General features: G+C 39.6%; 1 protein-coding gene across 1 annotated transcript; it reads left to right on the top strand.

The window, feature by feature from the left end:
• Positions 1-29: 29 nt before the first annotated feature.
• On the top strand, positions 30-14209 carry EIF2S3 (eukaryotic translation initiation factor 2 subunit gamma). Its single transcript, XM_056328100.1, has 12 exons — positions 30-186; positions 2506-2569; positions 3060-3187; positions 3310-3431; positions 4796-4890; positions 6130-6288; positions 7550-7684; positions 8640-8734; positions 9654-9798; positions 10218-10387; positions 11342-11514; positions 13478-14209. Exons 1-12 carry the CDS (start codon positions 118-120, stop codon positions 13539-13541), a joined length of 1419 nt encoding a protein of 472 aa, XP_056184075.1. The 5' UTR covers positions 30-117; the 3' UTR covers positions 13542-14209.
• The last annotated feature ends 13608 nt before the right edge of the window (positions 14210-27817 follow it).

Here is a 27817-nt window from a genome sequence, read left to right as displayed (position 1 = left end):
ACGGGCGTCACTCCTCCGACCGGCGGGTGCCGGGCTGCGCGCCGGCAGCGGCGGCGCCGAGCGGAGCCGGGGGGTCAGGCGGCCGCGCGGGCCTCCTCGCTTCCTCTTCGGGCCAAGATGGCGGGGGACGAGGCGGGAGTGACTCTGGGGCAGCCGCATCTCAGCCGGCAGGACCTCGCCACCTTGGTGAGGCTGGCCGGCGGGGCGCCCGGGGGGACAGCGGCAGGCGGCCGCGGGCGGGGGCGCCGAGCAGTGGCGGGGGCGGGCGGCGGGGGCTGGTGCGGCCGGGCGGGCCTTTGGCGGGGTGGGGGGGCGGCGCTCGCAGGCTGAGGGGAGCCGTGCCTTCCTCCAGGCCCCGCCGCGGTCGTTGGGGCCGGTGAGGGCCGAGGAGGCGCGGAAGGTGGCGGTGCTTGGGATGGCCGCGTTGCGGCACGCCGGGGCTGGGGGTGGGGGGGGAGTCGGAGGCAGGCGCCGGGCAGCGGCGGCGGCGCTGGGAGCCGGTTAGGCTGGTCGCGGCGGGGCTGGGCTGCCTGCGGGAGGCGCCCCGCTCGCTGGCGGGAGGTGTTCGAGGCTCGGCGGGCTGGCGGCCTGGCTTGGCGAGCGAAGCTTCTGCGTGGTAGTGGTGGAGACGCGCAGTATCCTCCTTGCGAGGGCTGGCCTGCTTAACAGTGTTAAAAACCTCTTCTCTCTCCGATGTAGAACCATAAACTGGCACTCAGTTTCCCCAGCGGGCTAGGTGGATTGGTTGCCAGTCCTGCCTTAGTTGGTCTGCCAAGAAAATTGTGACTACTAACAAAGTCAGTTGCAGTGGCCTCTTGCTGTGGTAGTCTTGCCTATTAAACGCCTCACCTGTGCTTGTTCTCACTTATTACACGTATACGTGGACAAAACCGGTCGAAAACCTTGTTGCTGACTCCCTGTTATTCAGCAAACCAGAAAAGCTTATTTGTCTTTACAGTAATAATGTCTGATACCTTGGGGTTTGGGTACAAGAGTTCTTTTTGTGTTATAGCTAAGCATGTTGATATTCATTGGTGAAGCATGTAAGTAATTTCAAAAAGTTGCTTTACTTCCTTTCATTGTTGATTGTAGCATTTGCCAGTGGGAAAGAACACAGAAACGCCTAGTTGGCAGGTCACTAGGAGCTGTCTTTAAGGGCTCTTTTATACTTTTTCAGTTGGCCTCTGAATGCTTGCAGTTGACCGGAGCTTATAGCTAAAGCTAGCCTTTATACCAGTCTTGAGGAAAAAATTGCATACATGCATAATTGTGTGCACTAGGAACGATTCCCTTGACGACAGGACTTGCATCACACTTGCCGCTTGTCACCCTACTAGATGGTGCCATCTGCAGGTCATGTTCCCATCGTTGACTTCAGTGCGCATAGTCATTTTAAGTTAGATGTACAAAAAAAGACAAATATAGTTGTTTGTGTTAGGTGGACAAAACTTGTTTTGTATTGAACATGAACATTTTATTCTTGATAATAGAATGAGTCAGCTTACATTTTTACACAGATGTTTGAGTTTGATTGTTATGCACTGAACCTGTATGTAACAGTGTAAACAGTGTGATTTAATGTAGATTGTGTGTGTGTTATTTAGCAAAATAGTCATATCCTGTCCTGCACTGAGGACTCTTTTAGCATCATGAGTCTTTGCTTGAACAGAGCAGCTCACCCATATGAATTCAGTGCAGGATGGAAATTAACTGTAAGCAGTTTCAAAAAGAGTACAGTGGAACATTTCAGTGGATTTCAACATTTGTCCAATATTTGGACAAACAGCTTTAAAAATCCCCAAACCAACTCTTTCAGAGTTGTCTTTTTAACTGTATGGGATGTATTTGTAAGTGTTTTGATTTGCCAGCAGCTACCAGTAGGTTCATGCAACAGGCTTTTTAAAACAGCAGAATTTTTGTCTGGTACCTAAAGTAGTAATAACCGTATTTGAGGAAAAAAATTGCTGTTTTAAAAAAAAATCCAAAATTAAATCCATGGTGCTAAGGAAGTCTCTGGACCTACTGACTCCAAAATGTTAGTTGTAATTATATATTGACTGTAATGGAACCTTATACCAAACAACTGTTTATTGACAAACCTTTGTTTTTAAAACATAGATGCTGTTCACCATATAGCCATGGAAAGTTAATTTGAATTTGCCTGTTACATGTAATTTAAGTTTGGGGTTGGTGAGGGTTTTATTGTGTGTTAGAGCTTCTTTGGAGGGTTGGGTTGTTTTTTTTCTTTACTTGCATCTTTAACATCTTGCACCCTGTGCTGATTTACAGTTGGTGTTTTCATTTGCAACCTATGCGGACTTACAATCAGGATTTTGTCCTATTTCATGTACTTAAAATGATTGGAATGCATATTTAGAATTATTTTCATTAGTTTGGTTGGATTATGTTGAATAGAATGACTGGATAATTTTTAAGAAAATATGTATAGTACTGTCTGAACGTTTAGATAGAAGATTAATAAATTCTGAAATCTCCCTCATACAGGATGTTAACAAGTTGACACCTCTTTCACCAGAAGTCATCAGCAGACAAGCAACGATTAATATAGGTAAAACCAAACTTGTAAAAAAGAGGGGTGCATTAATGTAATTCTTTCTGGTGCTTATGCAGTAGCATATGGTATCTATTTGAGAACTTTAAGATAGTCTTACTGAAACAGACAGTAATGTAGATACAGTGTTTTTATAAATTTTATCAAGGCACAGGAAGACATTTGTCAAACCTTTTTAACTTGAAAAGCACGGATTTTTCTTTAAGAACACTATTGAATGAAGTGGGGAATAGTTGTTAAAACAGTTTATTTTACCTTAAAATTAAGCATTTACATGAGTTTCATGAAAGTGCAAAGATGTATCTATTGGGAGCTCAATTTAGGTTCTTGTTTGTTTAAACAAAAATTATTATGAAATCCATGCATGCTTCTTATGGGAGCTCTGGACTTACTGGCTATAGAGAGTTTGTGGTTGTGTTGATTGTAATGGAACACTGCAGAAAATTAAACAACGGCTCGTTAACAAACATTTGCTTTTAAAACATAGGTACAATTGGTCATGTAGCCCATGGAAAGTCGACAGTAGTCAAAGCTATATCTGGAGTTCATACTGTCAGATTTAAAAATGAACTGGAAAGAAATATCACAATCAAGCTGGGTTATGCTAATGCAAAGGTGAGTCATTACTATGGATCTAGCAAATATGTTGCTAATAAATTTCAGGATGGATATAAGCTTATATGTAACTAATCCTTGATGAATTAAAATTTCTCTCAATTTTTAAAAATTACTTACAGATTTATAAGCTGGATGACCCAAGCTGTTCTCGGCCAGAGTGTTACCGATCCTGTGGAAGTAGCACCCCAGATGAGTTCCCCACAGATATTCCTGGCACCAAAGGGAACTTCAAACTAGTCAGGTAACTTCTGTAGAATGAATGGTATGAATTTTTATGGCAGACCACATGTTCTTAGATGCTGGGCACCCCTGATCTAAAGTATCATCTAAACTGCATGGGTGTTATTAGTTGTGACACACAGTCTGTGGTAGAGCACAACTGTGTCTTCTATCCTTGGGTATTTGCAGGTGTCTGAAATGAATTTTTTTTAACATTATTAATATAAGTACATTTTAAAGCCACTAGTATGAGAACTAATGTGGACCTCACAAACGCACCTTTAATTCCTTTCTGGAGGATGACATCTGTTAAACCTTTTCTTCTTAGAGGCAGAAAAGTTTTCAGAAGTTATTAAAATTAATATATGAAAGCCTGGTGTGTAATATGAGACCAGGTCTTTAACTGGAGCCCACGTGCTATTCATTTACTTAATTTCTAATAAAGCATAGTAACCACAACAGGTTTTGTGTGGGTCTTTACAATGATTGCTCAAACGAGAGTAGTCAAAAAAGTACGACAGGATTCCTAGTTCATGCTTATAAGTAAAATACATGTAATGCTGTAATAATTTATTTCCTTCCTTTCCTCAGATTCCTAGTAGAGCACTTGTTACTAACAATAACTTCTGTTGGAGTGATAGTCATGCAGCCATTTTTTAAACTATTGGTTAAAAGCCTTGTATTCTTTTATCTTACTGTTTATTTGCTTCCAGTAGATTTTTAACATCACCAGCAAAGCAGCAAACTAGTCCCTTGCTTTTTGGTGGCATGCTACCAGGAAACAAGGATTCTTCACTGAATAGTTTCAGGCAAGAATGTAGTGAATTAACTATTACGGTCTGCACAATAAAATCATAAGGTTGGAACTAAGACACGTAACATTGTCTCTGTAGATAAATCCTTGAAGTGCAATTATAACCATATAATTAAAGCAGCATAATCTTCTAAAACTGGAGAATGGCAGGTGTCTTTTAAAAGAATAGGAGAAATCCTGTGTGGTTGTTGTTGTTTTTTTGTTTGGGGGTTTTCTGGTTGGTGGGGGTTTTTTTGGTGGTATTACTATTCTGGTGTATTTAAATCTGTTTAAATCTAGTCTAATTTACAAGTAAATTTGTGAAATACTAAAGCAGTACCTAATGGATATATGGTATTGAATCTCAAAACTTAGAAAAAGTATTCAGTAGCTGTTCAGTAGTCTTTGTGCTCTTTTAGAACTTCAAAAAAACTTTAAAGGTATTACTTCCCAGCATCTGTCTTGAAAAGTTTTGTTTATCTATTTTAAGGATGCTTTTAACTTTTGTGTCTGCCTAGGCACTCACATAAATTGGTCAGAGAAATTATTGATAATTGGCTTTTGGACTTCTTTTTAACCTTCTTCTACAACAGGCATGTCTCTTTTGTGGATTGTCCTGGCCATGATATTTTGATGGCTACTATGTTGAACGGTGCAGCAGTAATGGATGCAGCTTTACTGTTGATAGGTAATGATTGCTACACAAAAACAGAGCTCTTTTTTTTTTTTTTTTTTTAATATCATGAAGCAACTTTATATCGGGTTTTAAATTTAGTGGAGTGGGATGAGCAATTAAAACAAGTGAATGCTTTTGAGATGTGTTTTAAGAAAATACAGTGATGCTACAGAGAATGTAGTGCTAACAAGCTGGTTGATTTTGGACATTGCTTTACGTACTTACTAGTCTGGTAGGTGCCCCAGTTGACAGAAGATTAGTTAGGTAAGATGAATCATTGTAGTGGTATAGTACTGTGAAATTAGTATCATTTTATGGAAATAGATTACCTACAGGTACATTGTGAGTTTCTCTGAAGCTTCAGTTTGCTTTAGATATGTATGTAGCCTTTGCCATACAGGAGAGCCCAGAAACATCAGTATAAACAGTAAACCCAGATGAATAAAGGCAAAATCAAGGTACAGGAGATTTATCTTGATTCAGACAATTTTTGTTCTGATTTGCAACAAACAGGAAGTGCATAAAAGTGATTTTTATGTCTATAGAACAATTTAGCGCTCTGTGACAGTAATTATCTTTACCTAGATAGGCCATGTCAACAAACAAGAAAAACAGCTTCAGATATTGTAGTTTAAATAGTCTGAGATAGCTGATGAGCTGTCATTCCTGCTGCCTGTTTAGACCTAGAAAGTGTGATAGCCCAGACTTCAAGCGAGACTAACTGGCACAATGGCACATGCAGCCAGAGTTAGCTTCTTGGATGGCTGAAATCCAAACCTTGCTGATAGCTGCCCTATTCCCGTACTTGATATGTTTATTGTGTGTTATAAAGTTGGGCATTTTTATGGTTTTAGTGATTAAGAAGTGCCATCAAATTTTAAGATATTTCTTGAAAGGTGAATTGTCCATTATGCTACAGTCAGTAGTGAGATGCTTGAGGACCTAAGGATAGAATGTCAAGTAGACGCAAGTTAGTTACCAGTATCTTTGGAAATTTTAGATGTTTCTACTGGGAGCAAGTAGAATGGGGGAATCACTCTGACAACCTCTCATCTGTCATACATTGTGTGGATGCTACAGCCAGCAGTTCTGGGGAAGAGGAAGGAGGTGCTTACTCACTTGGAAAGCTTCAAATGTAGCTTACTGAGATGTGGCTTGTTTTTTATAAAGATACAATGGAAAGTAGATCTCGTAACTGTAGGAGTTTTGTCTATCTGTATAGTTTCTCTATTGTAGTCACTTTTCTTTCAGCTGGTAATGAGTCATGCCCTCAACCCCAGACCTCAGAACATCTAGCTGCTATAGAAATCATGAAACTGAAACACATTTTGATTCTGCAGAATAAGATTGATTTGGTGAAGGAGAGCCAGGCTAAAGAACAGTATGAACAGATTCTTGCATTTGTACAAGGTAAGTTTTCAGCAGCAGAAATCCAGTTAGTGGTGGAAATTCTTCAGTGTTGAGACGTGGACATAGTGGCTTCTGTATGTTTATATCAAAGCTTCTCTTCCGTAGGCGATGCTGGTGTACATAATCTGTTAATCTAAAAAACAGGCCATTGGAGTTGTGCTTCTTGCCCATTCCAGACTGCTTGCCTACAAGTATTAAGGCTGTTGGCTCTTGATGTAAAACTAGCAGTAATAGCTCCTATCTAGTAGCTTTCATGGAATTTGTGGTTTCTTCTTGGTATTGTTGCTGTAGTAGAGATTGTACTGTGATTTTTACTGCAGCACAGGAGAAAAGGTAGTAGTACTTGTTAGGGGCACCTTGTAGGTATGAATGTGTTAGCTTTTCTTCTACCAAATCAGAAAAGATTGATCTTTCACCTCTCTCGGTGTCTAGGTCAAGCAACATTATCCTACTCTTGTCTGTAAAATTCTACTTAACTTCAGTGCTTTGAGTTTTGTCTTTCCCAGGAGCTTCCACTGTTTTCCCTGCTTATCTGCTTTAGCTGGTATATGTGGAAAGCTGCAGAGCTAGAGTGTCACCATCAAAATTAGCCAGTGTGTCTGTGGTTTTGTTTGTTTTTTTCTTTTAGTTCAGAATTGCTGCCTTGTATAACCTGTTCATAACAGCTATGTCACAGTGGCTTGATGTGTAAATTTGGAGTTTGAGAACTGGAGTTATCACAAGAAACACAGATATAATTAGTAATATTTAACAAGTCCTAATAGCTAATGCATCCTTCCATAAAATGAGGATTCTTCTAAAATATGTATTTATATTGCAGAACTTAGAAAACATAGATTGATAGGAATTTTAGTTTGTCGGAATGAAATCTGACTGTTAATGCTGATCTATCAAGTACTAAGATACCTAGTCTCTCTGAGGAAATTGCGATCAGAAATATTCTTAAGATAATGTAGGAAGCGTGCCCTCCCTCAGAGAAGGTTATCTTGCACTGTGTTCAGAGAGCAACTGTAAAGCTCTTCAGTGCGCACTTATCCAGAGGCAACACCAAGGTTATTTCAGAATGCCCTGAAAAGTAGGTGTGGCTGGTTTGAGCTAAAATGTTGAAGGGAAGGGTAAGCGCTCTGATATGTTCTGCTCTGGGAAATACACATGAAATGTGCCTTGAAATTCATTAGTGTTTTTAACAATGACAGAACGCTTGGTCATGTTCCTGTAAATACTATATTAAGGCTTGATGTTGAACTTGATTTTGTTGTAGGTACAGTTGCAGAAGGAGCTCCAATAATTCCGATCTCCGCACAGTTGAAATACAACATTGAGGTAGTTTGCGAGTACATAGTGAAGAAAATCCCAGTCCCTTTGAGAGACTTCACATCTGAACCAAGGCTTATTGGTATGTAAATGCCATATGGTCTGGGCTTTTGTGGCTAATCATTCATTACATGTATCTACACTTAAAATAGCTTGTTGATGGATGCTCTTAAAAAGAGGTGGGATTGAAAAGAGCGTTTAGTGTGCTTTTATTTTAAAACTTGCTTATTTTCTGAGAGCTGTATTGTTTGTTCATAGTTAATTACTATAGTTAAACCTACCTGAGGTAATTGCTGGGTTTTGTGTATATATTCTATGCGTGTGAAAGCACTAAAATAAATAAATGATGAGAAATGTATCTGTCTTAAAAACATTCTGTTAGTTGCTACTGATTTAAATTTGATTTAGCAAAATTCTGACAAATTGTTGAGTTTGAAAATTAGATTATTTCCATGAAAATCTTATTTTCCTGGAGCCTGGTTAGATTTTCTTTGTTAGTCTCCTGTCTCCTTTATATAATTGTCAAAGTCTCAGTTCTTGTCCAGCATATTGTGAAATCCAGTTCCACTACAGTGAATCCATTTGTTTGCCCTTTTTTCCACATAGAACATGGGAGACCCACAAATGTTCGGAATGCATAAAAATTTGCCACATTAAAACAAGGTTCCAGTATTCACAATTGACATTGTGAATGTTGAAGGGGTTTTGTGATATAGTTGATCATTGCTTTCTTTTTCAGATAGTGATCTTCTAACTTAATTTCTGCTACGCAGAAACAGTTTAAAAAAACGTTTATGTATATGAACAGCTTAAATGTTTTTGAGAACAAGATAACTGTATACTTAAAAATTGGGAATAAAATATTCATCGTATTTTAGTGTTCTTCCTGAGTTACATTTTTGTAGTATTTATATATATATATATATATGTATGTATACCTTCATGAGCATAGGGAAGCAATCAAAGCTGCTAAAGAAAGACAGTTCTTTAAAAACCTGATCTTAAATATAAACCTGGTTATGGTCTATTCTTTTCAGTAATTAGATCTTTTGATGTCAACAAGCCTGGCTGTGAAGTTGATGACCTTAAAGGAGGTGTAGCTGGTGGCAGTATTCTAAAGGGTGTTTTAAAGGTAACTTTCCCTTTCTTGTGTGGAGATTTGTAATGATGATAATGAGTAGAACTTTTCCATGCTTAGTACAAGATCAATCTATATAACTGATTTTTTTTTAAACTAGAATACAGTCAGATGTCACTTACCCTTTCTGTCTATGCCTCATTTTTACTTTCCTGTTTTAAAGTACCATAACAAGATTTTTATTTTTTAAATGTATATTCGTTGCTATAGTCTTAACTTTTGGTAATAAAGATAATGATTTCGTTGCTTACAGAAACTGAGGGAGCTATTCTTTTTTCCTGTCCTGCCACTTTGACTTGCTGAATTACTGGGGGGAACAGGGGAGCAAAAGAACTTTAAAAGTACCTCAGAAGTGTGTATGTGTGTTCCCTCAGGTCTCACTTCCTCATTTAAATATTTTGTATATTCTGATTTTTTTTTCCTTGATGCATACTGTCAATAGATGGACTTTAAAAGTTGTTCTGCTAAGCTGGAAAGCAAGCTACATCTTGAAACATTTATATAACCTGTATTTTCTTTGTCTTGACATTTGTAGATGCCAATCAGTTACACTGATTTAATTAACTCAATTTTTCTCAGTGCTGTAATGTTCCTAAATGAAATGATGTTTTACAAAATTACTCAAATTTAAATGTTGGAATTACTGCTGATAAAGATCCTTGCTAAAGCAGTTTTACAAATTATATTGAAAAGAAAATCAGTTGTTACATCAGCTATAAGATACAAAGCTTTCAGTATTATTCAGTTTGCAGTAAACAGTGCAACAGAAGTCCTCAAAGTTCTACAGTAGCCCAGAACCAAGGACTTGTGTAAATAGTAGGTCTTGGGATAAGTAGGTCTTCTCTGTGACTAGGATTTAGCTTTGTGTTCCTGTGAAACAGCCAATTAAGCACATTTTCACATTTGTAATTAGGTGGGCCAGGAAATTGAGGTCCGGCCTGGTATTGTGTCCAAGGACAGTGAAGGAAAACTCATGTGCAAGCCTATCTTCTCCAAAATTGTGTCACTCTTTGCTGAACACAATGATCTGCAATATGCTGCTCCAGGAGGTCTTATAGGTAAGAATAATCTCATATGCAAAGATTTATTTCTTCGTGCTTACTGAAAACACTTGATTTCATTCAGCAATGAATTTCAGTGTAATAAACAAAGGCTATTGAGCAATTTAAAATAATTCATATATGTAGAGAGACAACACGGGTGTGAAAATTAGATATTTAATAAATAATTTTCCTAAACATCACTGGCCAGTGCAGATCAACTTGCATTGTTAATTGTACTGATTTTAACAGTAGATATTTCTTAATTTGTTTAGATAGAGCCCACGGTCTTGCTGACATTCTGAAAGTGCTGTCCAGGTCATAGGGAATTCCCAGAACATTCTCTGTTGATTTTAGATCTCCTTCAAATATTCTAATACATAAATGTGACAGCTACCTTTCAGTTACACCTTGTGACTTTCCTTGTTGTGTTGTAGGTGTTGGAACTAAGATTGATCCAACGTTGTGTCGGGCTGACCGAATGGTAGGCCAAGTTCTTGGTGCGGTTGGAGCACTGCCAGAAATATTTACAGAGCTAGAAATTTCCTATTTCTTGCTGAGACGACTATTAGGTGTGCGCACCGAAGGAGACAAGAAAGCTGCGAAGGTCTGTACTGCTTTTGGTTTTTCCCTGATTTCTTTTGCTAAGTGTCATTAGTATGTACATTTTTTGACCTTATGTGGTAATTTTCTCTTCCTGTTCATATGTGCTTGTCATTAAACCTATCTGCTTATTTAATATTATAGAAGAAAATGCTTTTCAGAGGCGTAGGAATTCATATCAGAGTAATTTGAAGTAGCATAAAATATTTGTGTCCTGAAGTTAGGTATTCTTCTAAATACACTGGTAGTTGTTTTCCTTTGCTATCAGCCTATTAATTTGTGCAATAACTAGTTTTATATACGTACCGATCTACTTCCTACTTACATGCTTTTTGTAGACTCTTTTCTCTGAAGAACTTCTACCCAAGTATTTTTGAAACACTGTAGTTGAAAAAAACCTGAGCTTGATGCACAGCACAGTCATGTGCTCCATGGTCCATTTTACACAACTAAACGAAAAGATCATAGTTCTCCCTGTTAGCATTAAAATCTATAAACAGCTTCATGCAACAGTAAGTTAAGTGCTTCAGCGCTGTCTTTATGCTGTGAAACGAATTATTTTTTGAGAAATCATTTTCATGTATGTAGGCATAAGGGAAATGAGAATATTCAGATTAGCTACAAGAATGGTATAACATTCCAGTAGCAGTATTTGAGACTTTTTACTTTCAGTACAGTATATGCAATCATCAGTGTGAAACGTAGAGAAATCAAGAAGGTACATCCTATCAAGAACTTGCAGTGCTGCGTGTACAACATTTATGTATTTGTCCTTTCTCATATAAACTATCCACTGTCACTGTTGTCCATGGTTTGTGTGTGTGTATAGTTTTTGCATATCTCAGCTGTACCTTTTTTGGGGCAGGTAGGTAACAGTAGATACTCAATATTGTCTATGGTTTTTTTGTTTGTTAAATACTAAAGCTTACGTTTCAGAGTTTTGTATGTCTGTCTTCAGGTGCAAAAATTATCAAAGAATGAAGTTTTAATGGTAAACATAGGATCCTTATCTACTGGAGGGAGAGTCAGTGCAGTAAAGGCCGATTTGGGGAAGATTGTGCTAACTAACCCAGTGTGCACAGAAGTGGGAGAAAAAATTGCCCTGAGTCGAAGAGTTGAGAAACACTGGCGGTAAGTTGGTGCTAAATTGCTGGGGTACCTAGTTGTTACACTGTTAACAAAAAAATAGGTGGATCTGGTTTTGTTCTAGAATAGGTAAGTGTGTGTCTGTGTTAGAAGAATCCAGAGGAATTTAAGACATTGACAACATTATTGTGGAATGCTTAATTTCATTACTAGCCTCTTTTTTTTTTTTTTTTAAAGAAGCATTACACTTGGCTACATACCTTTTAGTTAACAGACACAGAAATATGAGGTTCATGGTTTGTTGCCGTAGCTGTCACGTTGTAAACTGAGCTAACAGTAGGCAGTCTTGGCTGAGCAGTTTGGAAATTCTAGTAATGTTAAGGCAAAGCCTGTCTTTATACACGCCTGAGTCAGTGGTGGTCTATGTGTGGAGCTGTATGTGATTTCTAGCGCAACCTTGAAGAAATAGCAAGGGAATGGAGAAAGGACATTCTGAGGTTTAGGTATTGTATGTACTATGAGCAGAGGGGAAAGAAAAATATCAACTGGATTGACACATACGAATTACAAATATAGGATGTCTTGACTGCACAGAAGCATCTGGAGGCTGAAAATGAGCAGAATTAGTTGATAATTCATTTTAATCGTAGTGCCATACTTCTTGTTAAGGTGATTACACATGCTGTACCTGTTATGTGTTCCGTAAGACAACATGAATAACATAAGGGTATTTAGATTTGCTGACCCTGCACAGCTCTTGTACTATAAGGGAACGTAGCCATTTTTACAAGAAGTCTCCACTGTATGCATATCCATGGATGCATATAGGCTGATAGCGTGAGTTTTGTTGATTTGTAGATTACTTCCCACTTGAAAAAACATGACAAAATTTTGCCAAAAAGCCCGCTTGTCTCTGGATTATGGGGTGCGCAAGAAATGGCAACCTGCTATAAAGCTCTTGTTATTAAAAACTTGCCTTCTATGTTGTATTAAAAGGACAAAGAGACAACATAAAGAAACTGAAAGTTAAGAAAAGGGAAAGGAGGCAAACTGGGAATAGCAGCTTTTAATAAAATCTAATTAGAATGAAGATAATGTACTGTGAAAAGGAACTTGTAGCCTGAGGCAATGTCATACTGAAAAGATGGAACCAAGTGAGAAAGCAAGAGTCAAAAAGGAGGTATAAAATAGAAGGTAAATGTATTTGAGGCACAGAGGTTGAACAGCAAATGGCCAAGCAAAGAGGATATATACTAGTGATTCTAAAGAACAGTGAATTCAAAGATGGACTAGTTATAGCCTATAGATATGGTCCTAAAAGGTGGGAAGTACTAGGCTGATACACTTCAGTCCCTTTTCTGGTGCCCAGAGACAGGCTCTACTGCTTAGCAAATTAAATTGAGATGCACGTGTGGTTTCTGTGTATGTATCTCCCTGCCAGAAATTGGAAATGTTTTAAAAGATAGTTGTATTAATAATCACATGGACTGCCTGCTGACTGTGGAAATGGACATAATCTTAATTTCTTTCTAAAAGCATATTTTTGAGGCAACAGTGGCCCATAAAAGGGGTCTTAATTCTACTGAATATAAATAGTAGAACTTAGCTGAATGTTGAGTTGCTTTTATAGGTTACATGTTCATTGAGAGTTACAGCTGTTTGTAATCTTACTGTCATCTTGTCTGAATTTTCACATTTTCATTTCTATTTGAAAGTAATGCGGGCATAGGTGAAAGAGATCAAGCTCTGGATAGATTTATAGTCCATCAGCACAACATAAGTTACAATGTTTTCAGATTTTTAGTTTACTTTTGAAAGGTACATCTTTAGCTAATTACAAACATACAAACGTTCTCTGTCCCTCATTGTCTCCTATTCTCTATTTCTGCTAACCAGTGTTGTGTCTTGTAGGCTGTTGTGGGTGGGAGATAAGTTGAGAAAATTCAAAATGTGAGAACTGAAGGCATGACTACTATTAAAAGTAATATAAACTTTCTTCTTTTTGCAGTTTAATTGGTTGGGGTCAAATCAGACGAGGAGTGACAATCAAGCCAACTGTTGATGATGACTGAAGAACAAAAGGGTGTGCTTCATTTTTAAAGATGAAGTGCCTGTTTCTATTTTGGAGGGGATGTATTTTCACAGTGGTATTGGAAGCTGTGCAAACTGTCTTTGAGTTGTATGGCTGTCCTTGTACATTTTATTGAATTTTACCCTCTTACTAAAATACTAGTCACTATCACCATTAAAAGTGTAAAAGAATTGGCATAAAGTGGGTTTAGTTATCCACATTTTAGTAGAAATTAATTGTACATGTCTCATGGCATGTCTAATTTATGTTGTGTTTCAGACATATCTGTTTCATATCAGTCAAGTCAGCCCCAGTGTAACACACAAACTATAAATCTGGTATTGAAATAAAATACTGCTTATTTTCATTAATTCATACAGTTTTCTGAGTAACAAAAGACTGCAGTTGATTGTTCAATCAGTACAAGAATTAAAAGTAAAAAACCACACTCTTCCTGGAGACTAGTACCCTTTCTGCACAACATCTTGTTTTGTTTAGACAGCTGTTGGCAGGAAGAACTTCCTTCCTTGGTTTGTATGGTTCTGGCTGTATTACGCTTTGTGATTAGGATGGCAATGTCAACTGACTTAAATTTGTCACTTCCAATATTGCAAGTTTTGGTTAAACCCCAAAAGAAAGAGCTACAAGTAAACTGGATCTGAACTGGCAGTACTGGTTTTGACATTATTTTAGAATGAATTTCTGAAAAGAATTTGATTAATTTGAAACATAGCCGTTTGTCATTGTGGAACTATGTGGGTGACATGGGAGCTCTTTATACAGTAGGAGTAAACTGCTTATTTCCAAGCTAATTGACCAAATATTAGTTGTCGTCTTGAACTATAAAATATCTGGAAAAGGCTGTAGAAGGGAATGATTTGGGGGATGGGGGTGGAATTCAGAATGAGATGAGGAAAAAAGGCGTAAAACCACTATTGCTTAGCTAGCCTGAGTAACACTCCTGGGGAGAAAACATAATGTAATAACTTACTCTAGGGTGCTAATACTGTCATCCATTTAGGTTTAACTTCTTCATTTGTAGTAATGTACATAGTTCTAGTATTTTGTGTACTAAAAAATTTAGCGAGTCATGTTTCTTTCCATGTTTTTATACAAAGTACTGTGTTCATTTTCAACGCCTGGTTTCAGTTGTATTTAATATCTTCAGAGGCATTCTAAAGGTAAATACCGTTTCACTCATCAAGACTGATTTTGATGAAACAGCTTGAGTTTTGTTCCTGATTTTGCATTGTATTTTGTGTTCCCTTGTTCCATCTACGTTCCTGTACACAGTTCTTCCACTTGTAAAGTACTTCTACCTCGCATGGTGTTGAGAGTAAATACACCAACTTTTGTATAGTGCTTCTCCTTTTTTGAAAGAGAATCAGCTATAGTTCTTCCTGATTCTCCTCATACTTGACCAGTATACGGTCTTAAATGTGTCTGTTTCAAAGATGGCACCTTCCGTGCTTTGGAAGCTCATTTCTGTAACTGAATTCTAGGAACTTCGGATATACTTAGGTCTTGCCTAGTTTGGGAGCATGAGAGTGAGCACGAAACAGAAAGCAAGCTACCACAGAGTGCTAGGATGACGCCACCACTAGGATGAAAGCTAGTCTAAAGACTTCTTTCTAAATGCACTGAATTTGTGGGTCTAAGGATACTTCCAATGCTTCCAAGAAGTTGGTCAGCGCAGTGCACCCATAGGCGCTTTTAGGCATCCAGGTATTTTGGAGATTGGGCCTTAATCTCATGATCTGCAGTTTGAAAAAAGAAAGTGCCATAATCTTTCCAAAGCACTTCACGTACTCCTTCGCTTGGGTAGGTAATAAATGCAAAGTGCTAGTATCGTCCTAGTGCTAGGATTAGTAGCCAGCCCTACATCCTTCCAGCTAAATAGCCATACGTCATTACTTAATTTAGGTCTAGAATATGAATTGATACTGCTGTAGTTGATAACAGATTTATTAGGTAAGTATATGTTCTCCGTAACATTAAGGAACACTTATGAAAGTGTCTTCGTTCCCTCTGAAACATTAAGTAACACTTTGTTTTTTCTGATGGCACGCACAGGAGCTGATAGGCACTAAAGAGAGAATAGAGGCAATGAAGTGCCAGGGTATTGAATTTTGCTTCTGGCCTGTTCTTGCATCGGGCTGCTTTCCTAGGGGCTGGGCTTTCCCAGGCTGGGCGAGGTGTTGGGGGTTTTTTAGCAGCCATAGCCCTTTCCCAAGGCACAGTCTCTTATATTCTGAACTGTTCTCTGCTTCTTCCTGATGGTGGGCTTGGGTTTGTTATTTGTGCGTCTGTGCCGTGTCATGCAGAAAAGAGTTGCCTCAGAGTGGGGTGGTTGTTACAAATAGTGTGTCCGGACAGTCTGTTCCTGATCCTTCCCAAGAAGGGAGGATAGGAGCATGTGTATAGGTAGTCTGAGGCATCAGCTATGAGATACATATATATGACATAAGCAAGTGTGCTGTATATTTTATTACGCCACTGGTAGGGAGTGGGTGGATAGGTAAAGTGCAGAGTTCCTTTTTGCCACCAAAATGTTTCATTTCCTCTAACTGGCAATCTTTGCCTTTGCTGGCATTAGTAAAGAATAATGGGAACATTTCGAGGCTTCGATGAACACATGAAGCACGTGACTGCAGCATCGGAGAGCCAAGTATGAACAGTGTAAGTGTAAACACATTATGTGCTGATGTGTCTGTGTCCACCCACTCGCCATTCACTGAATTGTGACGCTGAGATTTAGATGAATGATGAGAGAAAAAAGATGCCATGTAAACTACAGAAGTTGAAAATCACTTGGGTTTTCTTGGCCAGGATGAAGATAGTAACGGATGACTTCTGAGCTCTCACTTTACCAAGGATTTGTTTGAGTGATGATTTATTTTCATTTTTAATTCTTCATAGGTCAGATTTAGCTACCTGAAGGTAGGTGTGCAGTTGCACTTAAAATGGGTTGGCTAGTGTGGAATTGGCTGTTCTCACACTTGCCACGTTCTGGAGTAGTTCTGGATAGAGCAGGGCATCTCTGATGCCACTAGTACCTGCACTTAGGTAACTGAATCTCTTCCAGTGATCTGTCAGAACTCGGTAACTGCTTTTAGGAGGCTGCTGGTACAGCGGTAGCTCTTCATTATGGGGGGGAAAGTATCATCTCAGTATTTTGCAAAAGATTTCTGGTATCGTAAGAAACCTACCAGACCGGTGTAGGTTAACAGAACTACTAACTGTTTCGGTTTGGTTTTGTTTTTATCAACGAGTGATTAGTTCTGTATTAAAACTAGTAAAAGACTGGCTGGCTGTCATTCCAGGGAGTTTTTGCTGGTTAGCTCACATTAACTCAGTTTAAGCAGCTTGTTTCTCCATTATGTTTATCTGTATTGCAAGTACTGTACTGCCCTGCAAACCACTCACGGCTAAAATGCAGGTTGGTTACCTAGCTTAAGTGTAAGAAACGGGATTTTAAGGAAGCAAAGGTGGACAAAACTGCAAGTAGTTCTTCCCTTTAGCTTTCTGTAATTGCCAGTGGGGTGGCTGCTACTTCACATGATTTTACGCACGGAAATGAGATTATTCATAACAGAAGTGGCTGCTAGTTCCCTATTGTTTCTGATGCAACTGAAGTAAAGTTTACAACTGAACAGAAGCTGTGGGAGGGAAAAGCGGTTGCTCTCCAAGGTCTGCGTGCATGCTCTGATGTGGAGTAGCTCTCCAGTGCTGTGCTGTACAGCCGAGCTTTTGTGGCTAGAGATTGTCCACAAGCAGTTTTTTCCATTGAAAATAGTCCTCTGGATTGGTTTTGGTGTTTTTTTGACGTTTCTGCTTCCCATCCAGATGAATGTGAAAAGCTTATTAATGGAGCAAAATACTTTTTAAGAGAGCAGAAACACCCTATTGCAGATACCAAGGGTCATGTGCATCATCTGCAGCAGGGATTCGCCCCTCTCTTCACGCCGGTGTAGAACATGGAAGCCCTTGTCACTCTGGGTACCACAGGTGGGTTTGAATCCTCTGAGTGTGGTCTTCATGGCACGGGACTTGCAACAGCTGTCGGGGCAGCTATGGGGATTTGGAGGACCAGTGTTCAGAACTGTGATTTAAATTCACTCCGGGTGGAAACTCAACTTACTCCAAAGTGGAATAAACACCCACAGGAGAGCTTGTTCAGGTTGTACCTCTCTTTCTCCCTTCCCTTTCTCCCACCAGTTCCCTCTGTGAAAATGAAAGGTAAAACTAATCCCTTTACTGCGCGTCCCTGTTTGTACAGGTCTCATCTCATAGACTAGCATGGAGTTACTAACAGTGACAAAAGACTTGCAGAGTTCTTCCCAGTGCCCTGTTCCAAGTTCTCTTCCATTCAGATCTTGCTGTGTAACGGGCAAGAAAATCACTCGCTACCTTAAATTTGCCATAAAAATGTAGGACAAATGCATTTACTGGAATCTTTTAAATGAAAGTAACTTCAGTCACTGAAGTAAGTTTTGTAGAAACACGTACCTGCTAAAATAGGGAATTGTCAGATTAATGACAACTGTGGCCATACAGCTGCTTTAAAGGAGCAGAAGTCTGGGTTACTGTTGAAACTTGGACCTATCCTGCTCCTGGATGCTTTTTCCCCATACCTGTTGTATTGGCTCTAGTGCTTGTACGGGGTATGGATGTGCAGGGAATCAGATGGGTGAATGGGTCTGATTTTTTTTAATTTTTTTTTTTTCTTTTTAGAAACGAGATGCAGATGAAAGAGTCTTTTCTGTTGGCAGCTTGGGTTTGAAATGAAGTTTCTCTCGTAAGGGTTCAGGTGACAGGGAATATGGGAAATTCTGTTTTGCTTTCCCCAGGCAGAAAATAACCTTTATGTTTTCTCAGCTACCTAATGTAACTTAAGGCTTTATATGTATGACTCTGCATTCTGTCTCCATTAAATTAATATTACATCCCAGCCTGTGTGCATGTATCACTTCTACAGATCTCGTAATTCACGCTGGTAAACGCAGTTCGAGCCAGGATATTATAACTGTAATATTGCAAATCCAAGTAGTAAAAATGCAAGCGAATGATGGACTAAATAAACCCAAGACATCTCTGTGTTTCTTTCCTCTCAATTCTGGCAGTTTCCGCTGCTTCACTACTTTTAGGAATTATTCTGGTGAGCTGATCAAAGAAAGGAGGCACAGCTGAAAGTATGTATGGACTATCTGCATTTTGGTTGGTTGTATAATGAGGAAGGTTATATGAAGAGAACATTTCTCAGAGTTGTGCTGCTGGTGCTGTTAACACCTTGGGTTGGCTTTTAAAGCCCTGGTTTCACAAAAATGTGGGGAGAAAAGAGTAATTATCTTAATTTCTTACTGAAGTTTTCTCTAAGGCATTAACACATACATACTGAAGTTACTTACTGTTGCGTATAGATAACACCACCTCCTTGGAAAAAGATCGGTGAATGGCTATACAGAAACAAGTAATTCTGTGATGCAGAAAAGAGACGAAGCCAAGAGCTTACACTGCGTGATGCTCACTGAAGTTCATTCTTTGAAAAAAACAGCTATAGTACACTGAGGAAGATGTAAAGTCTCAGAAGGATGGGTAGGCTTAGACTCAACAAAAATGTAGGATGATGGTTTATTTTGTTGCATTTTATACCCTAAAACAAAGATATTTTAGGAAAAGTAGATTTGTAATCATGCCTGTGAAGACAAAAAGACATTGCTTCCTTAACCATCTTGGCTCTAACATGCAGGACTAGTTCCTAAAAGTAAGAGTTTAAGCTCTACATAATCACCAGAGCCCTGTCCTTATATACTGGTGTATAAAGTTGGTTGTTGTACGAGTTAAAAATACCTAATGGTGGAGCAGGTAGCTGTTTGAGTGAGAGGACTGTTTCATAGTTAATTTTTCAAAGAAAAGTGCTCTCCTGCTGTCTTATGGGCAGTTCCTTTAAACTTGGCAAAATAAAATGGGGGGGAGGGGAATGAGGGTGATTAGCAGTTCTGCTAGCTTAACAGTCCCTACATTAGCTTCTGCCTCGCCCCCTTTCCCTGGTTGAGGCCCCGAGTGGTGTTGAACAGGGTAAGAGGGAAGGAGGTCTGACCTAGCCTACAGGATTTTGTGTTGGCTCAGGCTGAACTAAAGCGTTGTTAAAGGATACAATGCTGACTGAAGGCACTGCTGTGCCAGGCTGCGTTATTTCAATATTTAAGGGGGCAGCATGATGTCGTACATCATGCTGCTTATAATACAAATAAGTAGATACTTTGTGCAATGGTACAAAGTCAAGGCTCTGGGTCAGTAATTATTCCTGACACTTCGGTATGCCTTCAGGCAATGCCATTTCCAGCCAAATCTCAGATTTTGTTCTGAAGGGGCAAAGCATGAATTTTCAATTAACATCTTGCTGGTTTTGTTCTAGTATATACAAACCCCAAAAGCATTTAAAAACCCTGATGTTTTCATTGCATTAGTTTGGAAAGTGTTACAAATGTGCTTCCTTCTAGCTTACTGCTGGAAAAGGGGTTTCTACTGTTTTTCTGCGCTGAGTCATCTTGATGATAGCCTCAGCATACCCTACGTGAAAGGTTTAAACTTCTGCCCCGGTCCTGTTCATGTGCAGGTTTCCCATCCGTTCTTCTACCAGCGTGACCTCCCAGCTACACATGCCCCTGCGTTTCTGGGTTATTGCTTGCTGCAAGGCCAGGGCTAAACATCTACAAAGCTTCAAACCCCTGCCCTCCCTATAATAATAACCATAATGATGATAATACGTTGCACAAGCTGCTGGTTTCCAGACCCTGTCCCCTCCTGACCGTACGGTGGCGCCTGTGTATGCCCGATACATTCCGTTGCCTTTTTCCTGAAATGGACACTGTACACCGCTTGACATTCATCAGTTCTTCCATTGCCGTAATTATTTTGGCACAGCTAGCTTAATAGCTGATGTTCGCTTACCATAATGCTAGAATTACAAATGTGCTCTGGCTTCGGTGCTGCTGCTCGCTTCTGTAAATCTACATCTGTACATGCACGCCTGATTTCCCCATGTCTCCAGTCCATCCCACTGGCACAGAAAAAGTGCTTGTTTCACACCTTCCCAGACTAAACTCGGGTAGAATAAACATTTTTAGAGTGGTTTTGGTACCTGGTAAATAATGTATCAGCTGTGGCAGTCAAAAACTGTATGTAAGTGATATAAGTATGTAAATAACTTCTCCTTTCTTACCTTGAAAGGATTAAAACCCAAACAAGACAACAAAGAAATCTCCTAACCTGGGCAATGTGCAATGAAGGAGAAATAGGCAGGAGAATTTTGGTGCCAAGGAACAGGCATCTTATTGAAGGAATTACCTCAAGTATATGAATAAATACATATTCTTCAACATCTTTTGTAAAATACGAGGAACTAGAAGACCATGCTCAAGCATGGAAGAAAACTGTTGAAATATTTTAGTTGAAATAATGTTAATATATGATACTTACCTGTGTTGAGGAAGGCTTCATTAAGAAATTGCAGGGTATGCATTTAAAAAAACCCCAACTTCTCAGTTCAAGCAGTTGCTTTCTAAAGCCTAGCATAGTGTTTTTAATATTTCAGTACATTTGCAAAAAAAAATTTAAAAAATTAAGATTCGCAATTAAGTCTCATGTTCCACAATCCTAGGGATTCAAATGAATTGGGGCACCGGCTCTCTTTTATTGCCTCTCTGTGGGACACTTGTAAAGAAATCCAACATACTAGACAGGATTTGTTACGTTAGTTAAAAAGCCTCTTCCCCTGCCAAACTTTACACAATTCCATGTTTAGTTATTTCATTTACGATAAAGACCTGAAAAGCATTTTCTCCTGCAAATGTGCCTTATGGTTCTCCTTAGGGCTTAATCATCTCTTTGACTATGTAATCGATTACGAATCTCAAAATATTTCATTTGCAACACAGTCCAAACTACTACAGATACAGAATTAAATCTCACCTTTTGCAAGTTTTGATTAAAGAAGCTTTTTTTTACTTCAGTAACTAGCACTGGGCATACAGAAGTAAAACACTTCTTCTTTTGTGCTTATCCTGGCTACAGCCAAAATGTTGATAACAAAGCGTAGCAACGAGTACTTCTCTTTCTTTAAATTGTCTCCCATGTATTCCTTTGGCAGTAATTGTATACAACTTAATCCTTTATAAATCTGACACGGAGCCATACTTTTCACAAAAAAAAAAAAAAGGTATGAGAGTGTGTAGTCTTCCCACAGCAATCACAAGCATTCATGTATTCTCCATATGGTTTTGGGTTCTTGCCTCTTGCCTAGCTGTCTGATAATACCTATGTTAAACGTGCTAAGCCAGCGAATGCCAGTACAGCCCTGCAAACCAGGTGCTTTAGGCACACAAGTTGTCCTGTTAACGTCAGTGAGACTGTCATGCACTTAAGGGCAAGTTTGTGCTTCCAAATGTTTTGGAAAATGTGATCTCAAGTGACTTCTGTTTTCCTGAACGTCTAATTCTTCCTTTACGGTACTTGCTACTTCACGCTGTTGCCATTCTACCAATTTGTATATCCATGCTGGGCATTTATTTTTGCAGTTAAAACTTTGCATTTGTCTTTGAAACATTTTATAGGAAGGTGTCTGTTTTGACACCCCATGTCACAGAAAATTGGATTCTCAGTACTCAGCGGTGCAACTCAGCAGAAGCTGCTCCATGTATAAGCGGATCACAAACCCCTAGCAATTTAAGCAGAAAGCAGACTCCACATCTCAGGTCAGGTGAGGACAGGGAGAGATGAGGGGCTTCTTCAGAGAAGCCTTTACTTTTAGAAGTTTAAATTAATTTGTGATTTACTTTGTACTTTTGCTCTATTCTTAATTGGAGTCCGATTGGTCCAACTCTGTATGACATGCATTTTTATGTAAATGAGATAGGAGATTGCTCATATCTGTGCTGGAGGAACTCAGTTTTCAGTTTTACGTAGGATCTTTTGCCTGAAGGTTTAAAAGTAGCCTTGTGGCTCACCCAGAGCACAGTGATATATATATATCTATCTCTATATCTATATAGATATATATAAGATAGAGATATATAGAGATGATCTATATAGCTATAACAAGTCCTATAGCTTTGAAAGAGTTTTGCTGGAGAGAGCAAGTAACAAAGCTTTGAACTGACAAACACAACCCTAAAAATCAGTGTTGCCTTTACTGCTACTCTAGCAGCCGATTTTGCCCCTGTCAAAGTCTCATGGAAAGGAGGGTTTGTCCCTCAATATAGTGGTTTGTTTCGTAAGGCCCTCCTGTCTTGCTAAACTATTTATTGGAGAAAGAGGGAGGGGCTGCCACAGTCCTATTTCAAAATACAATGCTTATGAAGCACATAGCCCTCAGGGCCATCTACAATTTTATCAGCCAAGAAGAGAAAACAGAAATACCTTCTATCTCTTTGAATCTTCTTTAGCCTTTCTTTTTCAAGATCTGTCAGTGCTGAATTCCAGCAACATATCGGGTTGAATATTTACTAGTCCTTTTACCTTTATTACATGTACTCACCAATACTCTGAGGCAATATCTTTGATTCATGGATAAATAAGTCAAATGAAATGTAATCTTACAGAATTACAGGGTGAATCTTGGATTTTTTTATTTTTCACCTTTCCCCTCCTAAAACAATGTGAGCTTAAACTGAGAGGATGTTATCTGAAATTGTAGAATAAATAATTAACCTCCCTACCCAATTAAAAATTCCTTTAAGCTTGCGCAGCACTTAATAAGGAAGTGATAGAAATAAAATTGCCTGTGAAACCCTACCTTTAACAACTAGTTATTAAGACATCTACTGAATATTTGTAAACCAAGGTATTTCAAAGATTTTAATGCAGCCAAATAACTTGTCTGTTCTCCACAGGATGCCAGGGACCTCTACCTGCTGTTTAAATGTAAGATCTTTTTTCATAAACTTTTTTTTTCGATTAAAAAAAAATCCCACCCCCCCTTTTAACAAGGGCAAATAATCTGCATTTTTTTCTCAGGAAGAACACTGTCTGGAATCTTCCCCAAAAAATTCAATTCAATGCCAACACTGCTTATGGAAAATTTCAAACTTGTGAATGCTGGCAAAGTTTCACAAGCAGCTAAAAACCTGTATAATGCAAAATGTCAGACAGCTTCAAAATAAGTGACACACCACTGCACACCGCTAAACAAAGAGGTTATCCAAGAGAGATACACAGCTGTAGAGATTTCATATCAGCCTTACAACATTTTCACTGATTGAAACCTGCTAGGTCAGTTCAAACCTATTGACCTGGTGAAAAGAGACTGTAAATATCTGGACCTTCTGGTCTTGCTCTACAACTGTTTTGTGTAGCAGAGCACAGCCAGACCAAATATGAGACCTTTGCATTCCTTTTCTGGGTCCAAACAGCCAGAGGGTTCTTTATACTGGACACAGTCCTCTAAGGTGCATGGTAATACTTAAATAAAAAACATGTCAGTTGGTCATCAGCCTCCTATATCTGAACACATTTTTTAACTACTCTTTTTTCGTAAGTAGGAACCATTGGAAGGTCTAAATCCAAACACATTTTCCAGACCCCAAGCAACACTGACAAATAATGCGTTCCCAGATCACGTTTCACTGTTCAGCCTGTGTATTTCCCACTCCTTTGCTACTCAGTATCTCTGGCTTATGAACTTCCTCCAAACGAACACCTTGCCGTGCTTCTTTTGTAGACTTTCCTCTGATACGTTGTTTTTCAGCATTACCCAGTTCCCAGCAATGTCTACCTGGGGACTTGGGGAAAATTGTAATTTATAATGCCATGAAAACCTTCTTTGAAAGACTTGGTTTATTTGATAAGCATTTTTAGGCAATTTCTTCAAAAGAATCTTGTGTGCTAATACACAATTGTTCAGGTCAATCTTTGTTTCATTACTTCATTCACTGCAACTATTTTTCTCATCAAAAGAAGGGATTTCTTGGAGCTTCATTCATCTTCCTTTGCGCTCAAGCCTTTGGCTCCCAAGCATTTTGGCCGCCTGTATGCACAGGCAGTTCAGCAAGCATCACTGCTTTCGTTGTCTGTATTTGCCCTAGGTTTGGATTTTGGATTGGCACAAATTCAGCCACACTGCTGACTAACACAGGAGGGTATTTCTGGTCTTAGAGGTGATTGTTGAGCTGTACCACGGGGTGGCTCAGCACCCCCAAGGGCATACGGTGCTTTTGACCCTAAGCTCCATGGGCTGAAGGGAGTTGGTGGCTTTGTGCCGCAAGTGTTGGTATGGGCTGCAATGTCCCTGTCTTAGTAGCCCGGCCATTTATTCTGACAAATGTCAGGCCAGATGCTATCCAAAACCCAGGTACCGTGGCAGCGTGGGCACCTTTCCAGCTCAGGTTGTGCTTTCCAAGCCTTGTTTCCCAGAAGCTATGTGAAGCTTCCCACGAACACCAAGCTAGCCCTCTCAGTGAGCATCGTAAAGACCAGCAGTGACTGGAAAAGTGCAGCTGGATGGGTCAAAACCTTTTCACAGCCTTCCAGGGAAAAGTGATGGGCAGCACACCAAGCCACAGCACTCAGCTAGTGCTTGAGCTCTGTGGTGAGGATACTGCCTGGTGGGAGCAGGTCACGCAGCAAACCCAGAAGGACTGCCAGTTGCTGAAGCTAGGGGATATGGCAGGTGACCATCCCGGGGTTCTGTGCTGATTTTCTCCTGTCTCTAATGAGGCACATAACAGAGCCACCTGGAGAACAGAGAAGCCTCTGCCTGTGAGCAGCCTGTGACCACTTAGTGCCAAAGTCAAACCATTTGAACTGTGCATTGGGAGAGGAATGCAAGGTCGTAAAGCATTTGCCCTTTGCTGCCTATGGATCACATATGCATGGTGAGACCTGGGCAGTTTTATAGGGTTGTGATCTCCCACCCACAAGAAAGATTAATCATATACATTTCTCATTCCCCTGTCCAGCAGGAATGCCAAGCCCTGACTCCTCATAACATTTTTGGAGCACCTTGTATCCTTTTTGCCTGACTGCACCTGTCCGATAGGATGATTTTGCAGAATTTGATGACGTTGGTTCCCTGGCCATAGCATGATTTAATGCTTCATACTGTGGTTAAAACACCCTGTCAATTCCAGATGCTTGAGCGGTCTTCGCTTTTCTGTAGGCAGCTTTGAGGGACTTTGCTTCATCCATTAAGATTTGTGCAGGGCTGCACGCCTCTATCACAGCAGATAGCAATAACCAGCAATGCTTTGGGAGGTTCCAGCAACTGTTTTCTTGCCAGGTTTTTTGCCCCAAGGAAAAGGAATTGAAGAACCTCTTTTTCAGACCCACTTTGGGCACAGTGGCTGGGATCAAATCACCTCTGACACATTCCCTTCTGTGGGTCACAGCCCATTCTTCACTGGATGTTTCCAGCTCCTGCATGGAAACTCTTGATACCATCTAGTCTGGGACATTTCTAGTGAAGGACCAAGTGGTTGCCAGAAGATGACAGGCTGGTGATGGCAACCTGGTGGCAATATTCTCTTGTGGTAGCCATAGAAAGACCCCTTCCTAAAGCAGTCTGCAAAGAAAAACAGGAATAGAGTCTCAGTCTGACAGTAAAAATTGGCAATATTTAGAAATATTGATCCTGTAATATCCGAGTCTGGAGAGGGGAGAAACAGGCACTGCTGGCTGAGTGCAAGCACCCAAGCACCAGCACTAGAGGATTCTATAGAATTAAGCGTCTCCACAGGCTTGATTAAATAATTACATTAACTTACAAATGCAAATTAATGTCTGGAGAATTCTTTAGGAATTCTGAACAGACCTATGGGGACTAAAAAAAGGCACAAGAAGATTTTACTGTTTACTGCACAGGAACTCAGCCTGGGCATGTCTTGACAGAACAAAATGACTGAACTGAAACTATTCTTAGCTAGAAAATATCAGAATACTAAAAAATAGGACTTCAAGAAATTATATTCTAGATACCTGTATTTCCTTCCACTTCTGAAAGGGCAGGGCAGAACTGCCGCAGTTAGCCTAATATGAATCTCTCTGTGACGTAAGCCATTACATTTCACTCAGTCCTTTGTGAACCAAAAGACTTTGACTCAAGCAAAAATGCCAGAAAGCCATGCAACGTTGAGCTCAAGGCACTGAGGAGACGGGAACCCATCCTGTCCATTACATTTTGCTTGTGGTTGATCACCTTTCGCCATTTAGAAAGTCAAGTCCAAGATTTTAAATTGAATGAATCTTGTTTGATTTCAGTTACGTCTTTCTCTAGCCTAAAGTGACTTCCCATTACCAGGAAAGCACTGTATTTCACGTATCTCTCTTTTTTCTGTTCCTGTTGTCGTTAAACAGCTAAAGAAAGTTTAAGCCTCCAAATCCTTTTATGAATCTTTGTGGCCTCTCCAGTTTTCAGTCTCTTTAACAAAGGGAACGCAGCAGATATAAACTCACCTTATTTCTACAATCAACTCCAGTAGTAGCATCCCCAAACAGCACTAGTCCTTTTTGTCCCATGTGTATACTAGATTCTTTTTGAGATGTCTTGTGATGGCATCCCTTTAATCTTATCTGAGGTCTCTGCTTTTCAGGATTCAGTAGTATCTTCTAGGTACATGATTTGCGTTCATTAATCCTAGATACAAATTTGCATGTGTACACATTAAGACATAACTTAAGTGGTTCCATTCACAAAGTAATCCAGTCTGTGTGATTGTTTTGCATTGCCTTTTTCTCATCATCCAGATGTACTCACTCCAGTGTCTTTGTCACAGCCACAGATAAAATCAGTGGCAATACTGTGGTGACTTCTAGATCATGAAGGAAGCGTTGGGCCACAACTAAGGCTCCACCTCTGTAAACAGTCCAAATGTTTGGTTATTTTTTGTAATGTTACTTATTTCTTCAGATCTATCAGCCCAGCAGTCTTTAAGCCATTGAACATATATTGAAACTAAAACTTAGTGTGTGTAGTATGAAGCACCTTAACAAAGTCTACTCCATCTACACAATTTTGTGCTGAAGCTTCTCACCTACTCAAGTAACGAAGTTCGGGGTGTTTGCCAAGATCTTTTTTCCTTAAGCCACATTTCCTCATATTCGTTAAGTCCCTGCCCTTTTATTCTTTATCAAAGAAATCCCATGTTTTCTTTTCCGTTATTTTGCTGAGGACTGACTTTACAGGATGGGTTGGCTTATTAGTACCTGACTCATCCTGCTCAGACAAATGGGAACTGGCCCTGATATCACCCTTTCTGAAATGGCTCAAGCCTTTTGAGATTT

Source organism: Falco biarmicus, chromosome 2, assembly GCF_023638135.1.
Source record: "Falco biarmicus isolate bFalBia1 chromosome 2, bFalBia1.pri, whole genome shotgun sequence".
Taxonomy (NCBI): domain Eukaryota; kingdom Metazoa; phylum Chordata; class Aves; order Falconiformes; family Falconidae; genus Falco; species Falco biarmicus.
This window is presented reverse-complemented; position numbering and strand designations above follow the sequence as displayed.